The sequence below is a fragment of the Meles meles genome, chromosome 13, assembly GCF_922984935.1.
Source record: "Meles meles chromosome 13, mMelMel3.1 paternal haplotype, whole genome shotgun sequence".
Taxonomy (NCBI): domain Eukaryota; kingdom Metazoa; phylum Chordata; class Mammalia; order Carnivora; family Mustelidae; genus Meles; species Meles meles.
The window spans coordinates 21,776,946-21,795,067 of record NC_060078.1 but is presented as its reverse complement, the minus strand read 5'-3'; the positions used below and the strand labels follow the sequence as shown (position 1 = coordinate 21,795,067).

The following is an 18,122-nucleotide window of genomic DNA, read 5'->3' as shown; positions in this document are numbered from 1 at the left end:
AACTATCTAAGCACAGGTGTGCTAGGATGGTTTGGGGTCAGTTGCCCTGGAGTCTCTTCCTATTGCTACGAAGTTGACGTGGTTCATTGGACAAATCACAATCTCTGTTCTGTGGGAACATAGGGAGAAAATAAGGACATTGAACATGTGATTTGTAAGGTAATTTTCAGCTCTGAAATGATTTCATGAAAACAAAATACACTAGCCATACCTTCTTTTGAGTATGTTGTCTTTCCTGATCTCAAAAAGGGATTTTTAAAAAGATTTTATTTATTTATTTGAGAGAGAGAGAGAATGAGAGAGAAAGAGCATGAGAGTGGAGAGGTCAGAGGGAGAAGCAGACTCCCTGCTGAGCAAGGAGCCTGATGTGGGACTCAATCCTAAGATGCCAGGATCATGACCTGAGCTGAAGGCAGTTGCTTAATCAACTGAGCCACCCAGGTACCCCTAAAAGGGATTTCTCAAAACAAAACAAAAACATTTGCTTCCAATTAATGTATTACCTTGTTAAATTAAAAGCAAAACTTGAAAAACAATCCTGGATCATCTGGTCATGGCAGATAAGATAACTAAACATAACCAAACAAATGAAAATAATACTGTCATTATGAACTCAAGAGAAACAGGAAGGGTTGCTCAAGATTTGTTTGAAAGAATTTTTCAAAACGTGGATTGTTTGCAAAGCTGTCAAAGTACAAAAGGATTATAACTGATATGGTAATATATGGGTTTGCAAGTACTGATTTCTCGAAAATGATCAGGTATGAAGAGGAAATAATTTTTTTAAAATTTAATTTAACTTAATTTTTTCAGTGTTCCAAGATTCATTGTTTATCACCTCACCTAGTGCTCCATGCAGTACGTGCCCTCCTTAATATCCACCACCAGGCTCACCCATCCTCCCACCCCCCTCCCCTCCAAAAGCCTGTTTGTTTCTCAGAGTCCACAGCCTTTCATGCTTTGTCTCCCCCTCCTATTTGCACCAATTCACTTTTCCTTTCCTTCTCCTAATGTCCTCCGTGTTATTCCTTATGCTCCACAAGTGAGTGAAACCATATGATAATCGACTCTCTCTGCTTGACTTATTTCACTCAGCGTAATCTCCTCCAGTCCCAGACACGTTAATACAAAAGTTGGGTATTCATCCTTTCTGATGGAGGCATAATACTCCATTGTATATCTGGACCATATCTTCTTTATCCATTCATCTGTTGAAGAGCATCTTGGCTCTTTCCACAGTTTGGAGACAATGACCATTGCTGCTATGAACATTGGGGTAAAGATGGCCCTTCTTTTCACTAGATCTGTATCCTTGGAGTAAATACCCAGTAGTGCAATTGCTGGGCCATAGGGTAGCTCTATTTTTAATTTTTTGAGGAATCCCCACACTATTTTCCAAAGTGGCTGCACCAAGTTGCATTCCCACCAACAATGTAAGAGGGTTCCCCTTTCTCCACATCCTTTCTAACACTTGTTCTTTCCTGTCTTATAATTTTTGGCCATTCTAACTGGTGTAATGTGGTATCTCAATGTGGTTTTGATTTGAATTTCCCTGATGGCTAATGATGATGCATTTTTTCATGTGTCTGATACCCAACTGTATATCTTTTTTGGAGAAGTGTCTGTTCATGTCTTCTGCCCATTTTTTGACATGATTATCTGTTTTTTTTGGGGGGGGGTGTTGAGTTTGAGGAGTTCTTTATAGATCTTGGATATCAGCCCTTTGTCTGGTAGGACAGAATTTTTTAATGTTCTCCAATTAGTCACCATTTCTATTAGCAAATACTTAAGTTAAACAGAAATGTCATTACTTCATCTTCCAGCAAGGGTCAGGGATGATGGAAATGATATATACCTCAGTTAGCACATACTCAGAGAACAAATTTTTTCACAAAGTCTGTCCAGGTAGGAGTTGAGGGTTCAAAGAAGCTCAGAGCTCCTTAGGGATGGATGGGGCCCTGGTTGTCAGAACTCGGGCTGAGACTCAAACTGAACTGCAGCTCTGCACTTTCTCCAAGTTCCCTCTCCTTCAAGGGCACCCCGTTAATCTGTAGGCAGGATCAGCTACATAATTTGCAGGCCCCACTGCAAAATAAAAATGCAAGGCCCCTTGTTAAAAATTAAGAATTTTGAGACAACAACAGCAGAGGAGTCAATCAAGTTTACTCTCCTTGACCCTCCGACATTCTAATTCAGTCAGTCTATGATGGGGCCCACATACGTGAATTTTTGTGAGCCTGAAAAGTGATTTTCAATTGGGAACTACCATTGGCTTAGACTCTCTTGACTTAGATTTCAATCTTGTCCTTTTTGAGAATTCTCCAATGTATGATTTGCTTTGACTTATTTGTAAATGGAGCTACTGTAGGTTTCTGCTTGGTTGTAGCACTGTTCATGCTATATAAAACTTGAAAAATAGTGTCCACTGACTCTGATTCTGGTGAAGAAACCCCACAAAAATGGACGTCCTTGCATCTTTTTGATAAAATATAATGTATACATATGTGTATATATATTTACAATCATACATTTTTTGATAAAGATGGGATTTATACACACACACGTGTGTGTGTGTATGTGTGTGTATTTGCTTTTAAATTCAGGAATGTATATAAATTACTCAAGCTTGTCTAAAAAGGCAGTTTCCTATCTATCAGTGCAGTGGGGTGGGGACGGGGGGTGGTCCTGGGCGTCTTCATTTTAACTAGCTCCCCAGATGATTATGATGCAGACAGGCCATATTATATCTGAGAAACATGAGTCATTGCCTTTACCCAGTTTTGTCCAGAGAAAACAGTAGATGTCATCCTCAGTTCTTTGATCCAATGTCTGAAGCTTTATAACTGAGCAAGGCACAGAAGAGTAAGTACTTTTGCCAAGCAACATCTAAATTCTGTGGTTCTTGTGCTTGTCCTTTACGTTCACTAAGTACCCTTTTGTGTGCTTGGCTCAATACCAGCCACTTTCACTTACTTGATCTTAGTTGATCCAACAACGCACTGATGTAGGCATTATTGTCCTGAAGATATAGAGCCTAAGATGCCCACACAAAGATGACACCCAAGACAAAGCACATCCTCTAGGAGGAATAGTGGTCCCCAGGCTCCAGTTTTGCTAACATGTTCAACCCATTTCTTCATCTTTAAATTAGGGACAATAATAGTATTACCTTCTATGATTGTTTTGTAGAATAATGGAGATGGTGCTTGATATGACTGAGATGCAGGTGCTCAACAAATATTAGCTATTCAAGGACAAGAATCAGCCACAAATAAAATTACTTTAACAAGCAATTCAGACCAAACTGTGGAAGCGGCAAAAGAAAGGGACCCTTCAGAATGAGAGACAAAGATATTTCTGGGCTCTGGGCTGGAGGGAGGACTGGAAATTTGGTAAGATTGTGCCTGAGCATCTCAAATGTAAAGGCCCACCCCTTTAATCTGGCAAACCTAGACTTGGACAGTAGCTAACAGTAGAATATTTGAAGCATGCAAGACATGCACTCCTTTACTTCACACTCTTCATCATCTTAATTCATCATTCCTAATCTTTGAAACTCGAGTAATTGAGGGGAAAATACTTCTTCCTCTCGTCTGAATTATCTGCTTGTCCAGATGACCCTTGCGTTGAATAAAGCTGGGAATTGGGGTTATATAATAAATGAGCTCACCTCCGTTACACACATCCATATCTCCTCCCTGCTCAGGATTCCAAAGCTTATCCTCTGTGCTTATCAGGGATTTTAGTTTCAGGGAAGAGACAGAAAAAAGGCTTATTGACCATTTGAGACTTTGAAAATGTAAGGGCAAAGCCATGTCTGGAGTTTTATAGAGATGGGTTGTTAGGTGGGTCAGAGGGAGGACGGGCTGTGCATGGTGGGCTGTCAGGGAGAAGGCCATCCACACCGAGTCCCTCTATGCAAAAGTCTGCAGCCTACACTGCAGGAATGCCTTGTGGTAAAGTAAATCCGGCTGCGGAAGGAGGCCTTGCGTTGGAAGATGTGATGGTCAGTATCCACCTGGCTAGCCTGTATTCCCCAGTTAGTCAAACACCAGTGTAGGTGTTATTGTAAAGGTATTTTACAGATGTGCTTCAAGTTCACCATCAACGGACTTTAAGTAAGGGAGATTATCCTAAATAATTTGGGTGAACTTGACTCAGTACATTTAAAAAGACTTAAGAGCAGAAATGAACTTTCCCAGAAGAAATGCCGTCTTCAGGCTGTAGCTTCAGCCTGTGCCAGAAAGTGTCAAGCTGCCCTTCCTGGTGGCCTGCCCTATGGGTTTTGTACTTGCCTCACCGGGTCTCACAATTGCATAAGCCAGTTCCTTGCCATAAATCTCCCAACACACATCTTCTGGTTCTGTTTCTCTGGTTGAAGTGTGACTGATACACGAGGGAAGGAACTTAACTGAACTCAGGGGCTATCATGGCCCTGCATTGTTTTCAGAAGAGCTCAAACACTTTTCGGGTAGACGTCACTTCAAATTCAAGAAGGGTGGGGCGGTTTTCAGACAACAGTGTTGCTGAAACAGCAGGGACACCTTTTGTTCTCTATTTTTGTGCTCTAAGCAGATTTAACAGTCTCTCCCCTCCCTTTTCTCCTTAATTTCTCCAGAGGCTGCAAAATGATAATAAGTCAATAAATCTATGCTCAGCTTCATATAGTGACTCAGCATAGCCAGTTGGGCTTGCTGACTGAGTTGTGAGTGCTGGCAGAGTGGGGTTACAGGATATCTGGACGATTTTACTCCCAGGCACGGTTACTCCCTCAAGTAGGACTGAATTTCTGCCTCCTACAAGGGTTCTGTTGCATCAGCCAGTTCCCAGGATGCTAGGCATTTCCAGGATGGTGAGAGTAACTCCAGGTTTTGCTTAAGCTTTCCGTTCTCTTTATAGATCAGCAGACCAACCAGCAAGCAAGGCAGCCGTAGGCATGATCAAGGATTTGAGTGGGTTTGGCTCTTTAGTGCCTTTCTCTTTCTTTAGGGAGATGAACTTGAAATTCTGGTCTCAGCAGGAACAAGGGGTGAGAACCTACAAGAGTTTGTCGCGCTCCCTGCATTGTGGGTATCGGGGTAAGACTTTCCTGGCCCAGTCATCTGCTCTCTTAGGAAATGCTTGCTCTGCTGCCGGCATACAACCTGGTCACTGCTCTATTTTTTTTTTTTTTTTTCTCACTGTGTCAGCCTACTTATGGCTTCAGTGCGGTAGGCCTCGCCATCTGACCACACTTGGGATTCTGAAACTTTTTAGGAGAAATAAGTGCGTGGAACTGATTTGTTTCCCAAAAGGCATGCTTTCTTTCCCAAAGCTATCTTATAATAATGACAAATCGGAAAACCACATCATGTTTCGGTTTTCCTCCATTTAGAATTTTCATCCTTTTGTTGATATAACCACATTTTAGGGCCCAGTTCAAGGCTCAGTTTTTTTTTTGGCCCATGGCGCTCTCCCTTTTCTGAAATCCCTAAACACATGATTTGAGCCTTTCTTTTGGTGCCTCTTGTCTGTGACCTTGGATTTTAATTGAACCCTTGTGTGTTTATTTTGTCTTCTGGATTAGGTCTTATATTGTGTGTCCTCCGCTCTGCTTCTGCCATGATACGCGACTCCAGGGCTGTGCTGTCCGACACAGCAGCCACCCACCACATGTGGCCACTGAGCACTTGAAATGTGGCAAGTTCAAGTTGAGATGTACTATAAGTGTAAAAAATTCACACTGGATTTCAAAACCTTACTACAAAACAAAAGAATATCAAATGTCTCATTAATGATATTGCAGTGTTGAAATGATAAGGTTTTAGAGATGTATTGAGTGAGATAAAATGTATTACTTAAATGAATTTTACCTCTTTTTATTTTTCTAATGTGCCTATGAGGGAGTTTAGGAGTTCCATATGTGGCTCACGTGTCTGAATCCTTGTGTTTCTATTGTGTAGAGCTGCTCGAGAGGACACTTGGTAAATAGTGAAGGGATGACAGTGAGCAAATATTTAGTTTTTCCTTTGATGAATGCAGACCTAAATATAATGTTACCAACATACTTTAAAATTTTAAGAAATGTATTCTTCCTCCATGCTAATTTGAACAGCCAGCAAAAATGTAGCTCTGTTGTTTCTTCCTAAATTACCCTGAGGGCTGAAGGAAACAATTTCACCACTTACTTGTAGATCGTTCTGACTTCCTTATAATAATTCATTCTTCTCATTTTCTTAATTCACCCGTGATCATAACAAAACACTTTTTCAGTTAGAATTTTCACTTTCGCTTCCCTTTTCATTCCCTTCATTGGCTGAAAATGACCTCAATCAGTCTGATTTGCAGACTATTAACAAATTATTTTATGTTTTTAGTTTCATTTTGTACTTACAAGGTTGCAGGGCTCAAAATCCCATCCTTATCTTCCCCACTTTGCTCCGTCCCTCAGTTCGTAGGGTTATTTCCTAAAATACAGGTTCTTACTTTTTTTGAGCGAATGTGTCCCCACGGTGCCAAAAATGTTGCTAGGAGAATAGAATATCTTTAAGAGCCCTGAATACGTACCCTAGGAAGGAGAGAGCTGCTCCCCTCTTAGTGCCCCACACTGCCATCTACCATCCTGAGACCATTCCGTGCTGACTGGGCGGCTCCACCACTTAACATTTTGCCGAGGACTAAAGGACTTTCAGTTCATCCAACTTGTCAACATTAATCTCCCAGGCGGAATGTAGTAATAGTAATAATGTCTCCCAAACACCAATATACACACAATTGTAGTTTCGAGAAACATTTTCACTGAAGGCAAAATGAATATGAAGGCATTGATCCTTGGTGTGTATTAGCTTCCCACTATCTTCTCACTGTCTTCCATTTTATTCACAAATGATGTATTCTCACTATTTCCTTATTAAAAGATTCCTTCTTTCTCTTCAATGAAATGGCAGAGATAATAGATGGCTGTTGCATTTTAAAAACTGACTTTGCTTGTTAAAATAAAAAACTGGCACACAGATCATGAAGCTTCCTTCTTCCTTTTTTCTAAAATTTTACAACTTTCCATAGAAGGAAGCACTGGCTCATTTTCTGAGTTAACTAACTTTTGTTCCAAAGGTGCCTTCTGTAAAGTACAAGACCTCAAGCATTATAAGTCAGCTCCCCTGAGAGTTGTCCTTCCATTGTATCTATCTCTCGAAACTCCTCCAGCACTGAGGAGTACTCTTATGGTTTCTCTTCTTGGGAAACTTGCCTGCTATTACTAAGAGCTAAACACGTAAGTGTGTCATGTCTTGCAGGTGTGACTTAATGGTCAATTCCAGTTATACTTCTCCCTGATTGTTATTGATGAAATACGGGGCTACTGTGGTTTAAATCCATATAAATAGAATCTAGAAATACTCTGGTTCTAGGGTGAGAATAAAATAATTTGCTCTGAACTTTTAAACACCAAAACAAGCATGGACGTTACATTTTCATCTGCCATAAATTCACAGGACCTCTTAAGCTGTAAGATATTAACAAATGTACATTGGCGTTTTTACTAATATTTTGATTTTTAGGTGTCAGTTGAAATACTTCTCAGCTGGGAAGAATGCTAAGCTGACTTTGGCCTTAGCCCTCTTGTTGATTGGCTATGGATTCTTGGTCAAATTGCAGGATCTTTCTGAGTTCCAGTTTTATCATTCTAAAAATGTGGTGTGTGGACTCTATCCAAGGCCTCTTTCAGCTCTAAAATTCTGTTTTAAATCTCTGAGACCAAGATATTTTTCTAAGTAAACAGCAGATGGCAGTATGAAAGTAGAGAAATTTTTAAAGAGTTTTCAATTTGCTCTTTTCATCAAAGAAATTCTGCTCATGTCTTCCCTGAGCTCATTTTTTTCCCAAAGAATCACGTATTAGACCCAAATGATTTATGAACTTATCACATAACTGATAATAATTATGTACTTTTTAGCATGTAATAGTTACAGTGTAATTGTACATGCTATGAAAATTATTACCCTTCATTCGCACCCCTAGTTTCCCATACTTTGCCTCTCCTTGTGGAGTTATCATGCATCAAAGAGCATAGATTTAAAGTCTTACTTTGAGGATGGAACTTGAAACTTTTCAGGTATGCCAATAATAATAATCTCTGTGTTTTAATTCCTTTGTGCTTGTTGAATTTGTTGACACTAACTTTCAGTGTCAGCGAGGTTGGTAAACAACACAGAAGGATCATGCTTTTATGATGTCACCCATCCATTTATGAAATTTGACCCTTAAAATCATTTCTATTTTTGAAGTGTCTAAGTATTTCTCGTTGGGTATACAGACAGCACAACTACTGGATAAGTTTGGTCTTTCAAGTGGGGTTTCCTTTTAAAACACTGGCATGGAATATTCTCTTCTGTGTATGGTGTAACTGCATCAGTCTGCCCTTCCATAGCGGCTTTCACAGAAGGCCTGAAATGTCAGGAGCCAGTTCATGACCAGGGAGAAGTTTGGGAGAGCTGTATGTTTTGAGAGCTCTGTGGTATCTCAGTGGTCATATCCTGGTCTTAAGTATGCACTTGAGAGGTTCTCTGGTATTGGCAGGAATGTTGGACTTGGGGTGGCTGGATCCTGGCTCTGTCACTTACCAACAATGAAACTCGTTTCTCTGTTTAAGGTTCCTAAATGAAAGATATATACAGAAAAGTTTATGAGTAGAGTTTGAGTATAGCTTGGTGAACTTTTCACAAAACAAATTATACCCATGTAATAAGCACATTCACATCAAGAAACAGAACGTTGGTAGTACCCTGGAAGTGGGGCTGTGCCCCCTTCTGGTTAAACTTCCTACCCACTACCAAAGATAACCATTTTCCTGACTTCTAATCATAGAGTAATTTTGCCTGTTTTTGCAAATCATGCAATGTATTCTTTCTTGTGTTGACTGTCTTTCTCTCCACACATGTTTATGAGATACTTCTGTATGTGTAGCTACAGATCATTCGTTCTCATTGCCCTATAATAGTCCATTGTATGACTATACTAGAAGTCACTTCTGTGTTCTATTGCTGATGAACATCTGGGTTTCTAGGCTACTCTGAATTGTTCTGCTATGAACATTATATACTTTGGTACAGGAATTTCTTTTGAGTATATACATAGAAGTTTATAAGAATTCCGATCATTTCCTATCCTTGCTTACACTTACTGTTGTCTGTCCTTAGCCATCCTGGTGACTGTACTTTTAAAATTTGGCAATAATAATTTGTATCTTGAAAGGTTGTTGTCAACTTAGTTAAGATGTGCTTCTCTTTGCTTTCAAATTCTGGGCTCTCTCTTCTGCCATGGGCTTAGAGAACCTCTCCGAGGTTTGGTTTCCTTCCATGTAAATGAGACTAATGGGCTGAATAATCCTTAATGTCCTTTCATTTCTGATAAGCTCAACTCTGTAGTTGTAGGTGCTTTCTAGGTACACTTCTAGTGGGAGAGAATTTCACTGTCACTTAAATCCCATTACTTACCATGGTTATCCATGTCGCCCACTTTTCCATTGAACAGATGCAGGTAGTGTCACTGTTACCTGTCACTCAACAGTGTACTTCCTCTCACAAAGTCCGGGCCGCACATAGACTGTAGGACAGGGGTACTGATGGACTCATACTGGGAATGGGGGGGGTGCTTCTCCATTTGGCCTCACCTGCCAGAATATTCTCTAGGAAATGAATAATCACCCCCCGCATCCCTCTATAGGGTCATGATTGGTTGTGTTCTGTCCGTTATCAAACTTGTTTTCCTCATCAGTGTATGATCGCCCTTGTGCTGGAAAGGAGCGCTGGGTAGTAAAAATGCATGGAACATGCAGGAGGCAAAATCCTCAGCATAATATGATGGATAAGATGCCGGACTCAGGAGTCAGACTGCCTGGGTTTTTACGTCTTCTTCTGTTACTATGCTGGTGGCTGCTGCTCTTCTCATCACTGAGGAGCTGGCAGTGACTGGGGACGTCCTTGTGTCAGGCCTTGGGATCAGCTTGACGTCTGTGCTCTCATTTGTCATCATGGTAACCCTATGAGGTTATGACATCTGATTACAGTCATCAGATGAGGAAACTGAGGCACAGAGAGATCAGAACAGTTGCCTGAGGTCATATTGCCAGCAAATATTGGAGCTCGAATTTGCATAAGGTCTGACTCTAGAACGCCCATTTCTTAACTATGTGGCCTTACTATCCGGAAACTTTAATTTCCTTATCAAAAAATGAGGTGAACAGTAGTATCTACCTTCCTGGGCTGCAGTGAGATTAAAATGAAATGTGATTGTTTATACGAAGTATCTCACGGAGTGTCTGGCACGTAGTAAACACACAATAGATGTTTAGTGTTATTATTGTATGATGGAAAGAATCATTTTAAATTTATGATGGGATGGATCTTATGATTGTGGGAAGGAGGTTATTGTTAAATAAGTGAAGGTCTCATTTATTATTTTAGGTCCTGTCTGCAGCCTCTGTGTCTCCTCCTTTGGAGCAAGACCTGTGACAATCTTCAGTGGCTTCATGGTGGCTGGAGGCCTGATGTTGAGCAGTTTTGCCCCCAATATCTACTTTCTGTTTTTCTCCTATGGCATTGTTGTAGGTAAGAAACCTGGTCACTGTAATTTTTCTAAGATTCAAGAGTTAAACATCATTTTACCAACATCAGGTTTATTATTCATTTAATATGCGGCATGAAAATGATTGAAAATAATTTACTTTCAATGACATGTCACCCAAAATTACTGCCTTAGTAACATGTTTGCCCAGTGAATCAAAATATTTGAAAGCATAAACATGTTTTATCAATGCACATTATGTTCTCTTGCAAGGCACAAGAAGGTTTTCATTTCAGCACTGCACAAAAAAGGCAAGGGGCGGGAGCGTGAGACTAACAGCACTTCTCACTGACTTAGGGAGTGGTCCCTTTCATATTGGCTGCTTCAGCAGGGCTCTGTTGAGTTGTTTGTGTTCCAAATATCCTATGCTTCCAGGGCCCATATCGCAAAGTTACCACAGAAGTAAAAAGTAGATTTTAAAAATTATTATTATTATTATTATTATTACTATTGTTATTATTATTATTATTAATTTTTTAAAAAGATAAGACAAGAGTGAAGAAAAACTGAATGGTGGGGATAACTAATGATGATCCTGGTTACAGGAGAGGAAAAACAGAGGGCTCGGGGAACTGCGAGGACATTTTTGGGGCAGATGCCTTTGTGATGTATTATACTAATTGTATTCAATGTTCAACCTCATCAGATTATTCCTAGGGGCTGTTGGTAGGGAATATGAGAAAGATGATGCCAGCTGCCCAAGTTTTTCTTAGTGTCTGAAAGAGCCTAATTTTGTTGACGAGTGATATTCCTCTTTTTCACTTGGGACTGTTTCCTGAATAATACATAATAGAAATAAGAGCAGCTAATATGCATGGAGTACTTCCTATGTGCTTGGCTCTGTGCTGAATTCTTTCTTTGACCTCAGTTAATCTTCACCAAAATTCACATTACAGAGAGTGAAAGTGAAGCTCAGAGAAGGGAAATTACTAACTGAAACTATATAACTAGGAGATTTGGGGTTGAATCCACTCAGTTTGACACCAGATACCAATCTCTTTCACATTTTTGTAACTATTTTTGGTGCTTTTCCAGTCCTTGAAGTCTATTTTAAATTTAACTACATACTCTAATACTGCTGAGACCTGAATTCCATCTTAGTTCTTTGAAAGCATGCAGTACATTTTTGGTATTTTATATTTCCTGTAGTGTTTAATATAGTTTTGGACTGTGGGTACAAATACATTAGTCTCTTGTGTAAAATCTGAGAGTTCTACTGAATAATCATTTTGCTTTATTGTCTAAAGTCATAAAAATAAAAATGTAGGTATCTGTGTTTATGCATGAATATTGGATTATTCTTTTTAGGATAAATCCCTTTTTACATAGAAAATTGAATGATGATGCCATTGATATGATTTGGGCATTTTCCTCAAACTCTGGACTCCACATTTGAAGTTTCTTGGGATTTTCCTCCTCCTCATGGTTTCAAGGTTAATCTAGGCATACGAAGTTGTTACGGACTTAAAAACTGATGAGCAGGGGTGCCTGGGTGGCTCAGTGGGTTAAAGCCTCTACCTTCGGCTCAGGTCGTGATCTCAGGGTCCTGGGATCGGGCCCCACATCGGGCTCTCTGCTCCGCAGGGAGCCTGCTTCCTCCTCTCTCTTTGCCTGCTTGTGATTTCTCTCTGTCAAATAAATAAAATATTTAAAAAAAAACAACAAAAAACTGATGAGCAGTGAGTGATACCATAGCATTTGCATTACCTATAGAAAAAAATAAATTTCTAAGAAGAAAAAATCTGTTTGCAATGTCTAAGAGTTATATACATTTGATTGTGTTGGAAGAATATCTAATGATATATAGAAAGAAAACGATAATATTAACTAACTCCCATAACTAAATTTCAATTTCTCTAGCAATGGAGGGAGTTTTATCAACCTGTCAGGTTATTTTTGACTTGGTTTATGTTGTTGGAACCTTTTGAGAAATAACTGTGCCCCCCCACCCCCACCTCCATGAATCCATGGTTTTCAAGTAATTAGGTAGGACTTAAGATTTGTCTTGGCTGGTGGTGACGTTATAGGGTTTTCATTTGGCTTTCTCCACTATGGTAACTTGTACCCCATTGGCCAAGGAACAATGTAGACAGTTATACCCATCACCATGAATGGGTGAGCCAATGAAATATCAGGAACTTGGATGGGTCCATGGACTCAGTGGATCCATTGTGGGCCAGACCCGGGCCATGATCCTAAGGCCATGTAAATGCTTGAGGACCCTGGTTAACATTACCAGCTCATGTTCTGTGTCCAACCATGGTCAAAAGGTATCCCGACTTTCCTAGTGTACAATTACCTAAATAAGTGGCCATAGTTAACTTAGGGAAGTATTTATAGTACCATTACCTATAGCGTTTACTGTAATATCTTTCCTCCTGGAATGCTGGCCTCTCTTTCACTTAATGATTCTGGGTCAGAAAATGGGCTCATATCTGAAGACTCTGATTTGGCAATAGGTTCTGAATCCCTGAAACTAAGAAGCAATTATCAGCTCTTGGAGAGAGTGCTGGGTTTAGGGTTAGGAGACAGAGATTCCATGAGCCTGAGCAAAGCTAGATGACAAATGGCTGTCCCTTCATCTGTGAAGGCGGGCTGGGAAACCTACCTCACACAGGTTTTATGAGGACTAAATAAAGTCAAGTGAAATATAAATACAAATAAAACAAATAAAAGAATTGGGTTGGATTTCAATTAATAAAGAGATCGCTTCCACTGGTAATTATTGGGGCCCTGTGAACTACTCCTAGCCAGCAGGTAATTAATACTTAATGCCATGGTCAATGTCTTTGTGTTTCTTTCTTTCCTTTTTTCATCGTATGCTCATAATCCAGGGCTCATTGAATATTTCTGGGATAAATAAATGAGATAATACTGAATAATACTTCCATTGTATCATCATTTAGAATTTCCAGGTGAAAGGGAAGTGACAGGAAATTATTATGGTCTAAATGCATTTTCATTTTTGTATTGAGTTGCTTAGAAAAAATAAGAAAGATTCACTTTTAAGATTTTATTTATTTATTTGACAGACAGCGATCACAAGTAGGCAGAGAGGCAGGCAGAGAGAGAGGGAGAAGCAGGCTCCCTGCTGAGCAGAGAGGCCGATGTGGGGCTCGATCCCAGGACCCTGGGATCATGACCTGAGACAAAGGCAGAGGCTTTAACTCACTGAGCCACCCAGGCACCCAGAAAGATTCACTTTAATGATAATATTCATTGAGCACCAATTCTGTGCAGAATTGTATACTAAGCATTTTCATTTGCCTAGTATGAACTAGATGGTCTCTTAAGAGCGAGAGTATGGGGAGGGAAGGAGCCAACACCAAGAGGCAGTCTCTGGGCTCCAATCATGTGGGTTAAACTTACCTTATTCACTTGCCAGCTGTGTGACTCCAGACAAGTTACTTAACTTCTAGAGAGATGGGGAAGCAGGCTCCCTGCTGAGCAGAGAGCCCGATTCGGGGCTTGATCCCAGGACACTGAGACCATGACCTGCGCCGAGGCTTAACCCACTGAGCCACCCAGGAGCCCCCTATTTTCTTATTTTTAAAACAATGTAATAATGACATCCATCTTTAGGTTTTGTGAATTGGGGATGTAATTCAATAAATATTGTTAGCATAACCATTATTATGAGTTTTGTGACCTTGGAAAATTATTTAATCTCTCTGAGCTTTTCTTTTTATTTTTATTGAATGACTTCATGAAATTATTGCACCTTTTCATGAGATAATACATAGAGAGAAGCACGAGGAGGTGTTTCATACATCCCTTCCCTTAAATTCTTTTCTGAACACTTAGTTTAAGACCACAGCAGCAGTTTTTTGCTACTGAGGAAGCTTTTTGAAACAGCAATATTTGTATGGCAGATTTAAGAAGATAGAAAAAGAAATTAAAGCTTTTTAGTATGTTTAATTATAATACACAATATCAAAAAAGATACTAAAGTGTATTAATGGACATAATTCTGTTTTACAACTTAACTGATGTTTTAAAAAGTATCATCTTGTTCAGTTTTTCTTTTTTTTTTTTTAAGATTTTATTTATTTATTTGACAGAGAGAGACAGTGAGAGAGGAAATACAAGCAGGGAAGCAGACTCTCTGCTGAGCAGGGAGCCCGATGCAGGGCTCCATCCCAGGACCCTGAGCCAAAGGCAGATGCTTAACAACTGAGCCACCCAGGTGCCCCCAGTTTTTAATAGCTACCATGGAATGACCATTTCCCCTTTTTCAAGGGACTGCAAGCCACACTACCAAACCTGGGAATTCAGGCTTCTATTTTCTCAATTACTTTATTAAATCAGGAAAAATGAAGTGGGATGTGGGGAGGGGGTGGGAAATATGTGCTGAATGAGTTGTTCAGGTGTCTCCCCAGTAATTTCTTTTGGCTTTTCTGAAAAGCACAACTCAAAATCAATGTCTTCTGTCTCTTTTCTTCAGAGCATATTGTTATTTAGCTACCCGGGTAGTGTTTTCTTACTATTTCTTCTCAGTTTTTGGAAAAATTCAATTTTCTCCTCCTGTGTGTTCATGGTAATATCTGTGTATGTCCTGAATCTGCTCAGGTTATTGAGATTGAGGAGGGAAAAGACCATGTTTGCACAGTTATGGCAAATGTAATGAAGGTCATTTCCTGAGGTTCATTTTAGCCATTAGAGTTTTAATAAGTCATTTTGTTTTGTTTTGTTTTTAATGGTTATATCATTAATGATAGTTCTTTTTTGTCTCACGGATGCTCAGTTGTAATAAGGAACTATGATTTTCTAATTAGTTTGAGGCTGTTATTGACATAATGCCATAATACTCAGTGAAAAGTGAAAACGTATTACCAATACAATGGTTATTTTTTAGTACTTATTATATTCCAGGCACAGATACTAAATCTTTTACATTTTTTACATCTCTTAATCTTTAAAGCTATCTTTTGAGATTGTTTTAAAGATAAAGACACTAAGAATTAGAGATTAAGGAAACTCTCAACTCCTCAAGTCACCCAGCCAGCAAAGTTAGAGCTGGGATTTGAATCCAAGCCTGCCTGATTGCCAAGCCTGTGCTCATAACTAGTCAATGTCATGTTAAGGGTACTCATGCTAAGCTACAAAAATCAGAACCAGTTTATTAAAAAGGCTAGTCAATCGCTTGCACTTTTAAGCTCGCCATGCAGATGTTTAAAGCTAGTAGTATAAAAGTACCCGCATTTGGGGGCGCCTGGGTGGTTCAGTGGGTTAAGCCTCTGCCTTCGGCTCAGGTCATGATCTTAGGGTCCTGGGATCGAGGCCTGCATCGGGCTTTCTGCTTGGAGGGGAGCCTGCTTCCCCTCCCCACCCCGCCTGCTGCTCTGCCTACTTGGGATCTCTCTCTCTCTCTGTCAAATATTTTTTAAAAAAGTGCCTGCACTTGGATATGCTAAATTTATTTATCTTTTTTGGTGCTTTAATTTCCCTTCCCACAGTTTCATTTCTAGAAGTAGATTTTTCTGGAACACTATATGCAATTGCCTGTCCTAACCTTTGGTCAGGATAATAAATTGTCTTGGCTCAACTATTCTAAAAGGTGGTTCAAATACTTGCTTTAAAACATACAGAAGGGGAATTCTCCCCAAATAAGTGAGAGACAAGTCCCTACACTACAGTGACCACTATCCTGGTTTGCCCAGGACCATTGGGCTTTCCAGGATATGAGACTTCTAGTAGCCAAAGGGAATGTCCTGGGCACTGGCCCTTCCCAGGACCACACACAGCGTTGGATTCTGTAGCTTCACCATGTTGTTTTTTAAGATTGCCATGTTAAAGTGCACTGTTACTAAAATGTTTCCTTCTCATTAAAGTAATACTGCAGGGAAAAGTTTTCATATATAAATGTAGGGGTTTGATAGATATCCACTCAGTTACATGCAAAAATATGTATATAATGGCAGGATATTTAAAACAAATTCATGGACATTTAAAAAAATACATATATGATTTCAGATGTTCTATTGCCTGTCTTCCTAAAATAGATCAGACTTACACTTTGCATGCTTTCATTCACATACTAGTTCTTTAGAGATACTTGCTTTACTTATTCTATGAAGCATTTTATAATACTAGAGTGTTTTACTTCAGTTATATTTTCTCCTTGTAGCTCTCTTATTAGTTTAATTGATGTAGGTGTTTTTGTTTCTTTTTTTTAGTTTATATGTAAGGATTGAGAAAATGAGAAAGTTTAGTGTGATTTGCCCAAAGCATCATTATCCTTTAATGCATAGAAGGAGCAAATTAGTTGTATCTTTTTTCAAACCATATAATTCTAATTCTTGCTTTCTAATGAGGCTATCCTAATAAATTAATTATTGTAAAAGAAAAAATCTTTAATATTTTTTAAGCTAAGATTCAGTTTCTGGCTAAAATAAAAAGTAAAAAAAAATCAGCATCATCGAAATGGGGAACAGATATAAAGAAATTATTTAAAAAATACATACAATACACATGTACATACATATAGAGTGATTGTGTTTGTTATATGTATAGAGACACAGATAGGAAGAGAAAAATGTAAGAACTCAAATGAGATTTATGGGGAAAGGTAGTAGACTAACTTCTATGGGGAGTTCACTCAACAGATTTTATTTAATTTTTATATATATATTTTTAAGATTTATTTATTTATTTATTTGACGGGGAGGAGGGGCAGACTCCCAGCTGAGAAGAGAGCCTGATACGGGGCTTGATCACAGGACACTGAGATCATGACTTGAGCTGAAGGCAGAGGCTTAACCCACTGAGCCACCCAGATGCCTCCATTCCTCAGATTTTAGAAATATTCTGTGCCAGGCTTGGACCTGGAACTAAGATACTTGGATGAATAAGACACAGCCTACATTCAGATAGCCCATTGTCTAGTTGGGGGCATAAACTTGTAATTTTGCCACTTGTGGATGAAACCAACATTCTGCGCCAGTGTCTTACGTACCTGTAGGGGAGGGGGTGCTGAAGCAGGCTTCATGCAGGAGTTTATGCAGGAGCTGGGTGTGGAAAGACAAGTCGGATGCAGTCAGGTGGGCAGGGGTTTCGGAGGGGAGTGAGGGGGGTTGAGGGAGGAAGCTACAGGAGTGCAAATGCTCAGAGGTGTGATACACCGTGGAAAAGGGTGTTTTTACAGATACTTGTTTAAGGCCTACAGAAGTCATGTGGATAGGAGCAAGTACCTCAAAGCCTGGTATGCACCAAAGGATGACAAAATGTTTTTATGCAGACCTGACTGTAGGAGTGTGACGTAATGATAATTGTATAACAGCAGCTTAGAAGACAGATTGTTGGAAAAAGAAAAAAAAAAGAAGACAGATTGGTGGAAAAAGTACTGGACGTTTGAGACAGCGATGAGGAAGCCAGGATTCAGCTCAGAAAAGATGAGGAGGTGAATGGAGGCAGTGGCGGGGCACAGAGGGAGGCTGATAACTTAGGTAGTGGGTGTGATAAAGAGTTTGTGTCTGGTCTGATGGGAGGAGATGAGGGAAAAGAGGCCGTGGAAGTTGTGG

At 39.6% G+C, this 18,122-nt stretch overlaps 1 protein-coding gene across 2 annotated transcripts in view; it reads left to right on the top strand.

Moving 5' to 3' along the window:
• Nucleotides 1-18,122, top strand: part of SLC16A9 (solute carrier family 16 member 9) — a 51,685-nt gene that overhangs the window by 24,098 nt on the left and 9,465 nt on the right. For both annotated transcript variants that reach the window (XM_046027849.1, XM_046027850.1), the window contains exon 3: nucleotides 10,443-10,586. In XM_046027849.1, the coding sequence (XP_045883805.1) occupies nucleotides 10,443-10,586 (144 nt within the window). The remainder of the gene's footprint in view (nucleotides 1-10,442; nucleotides 10,587-18,122) is intronic.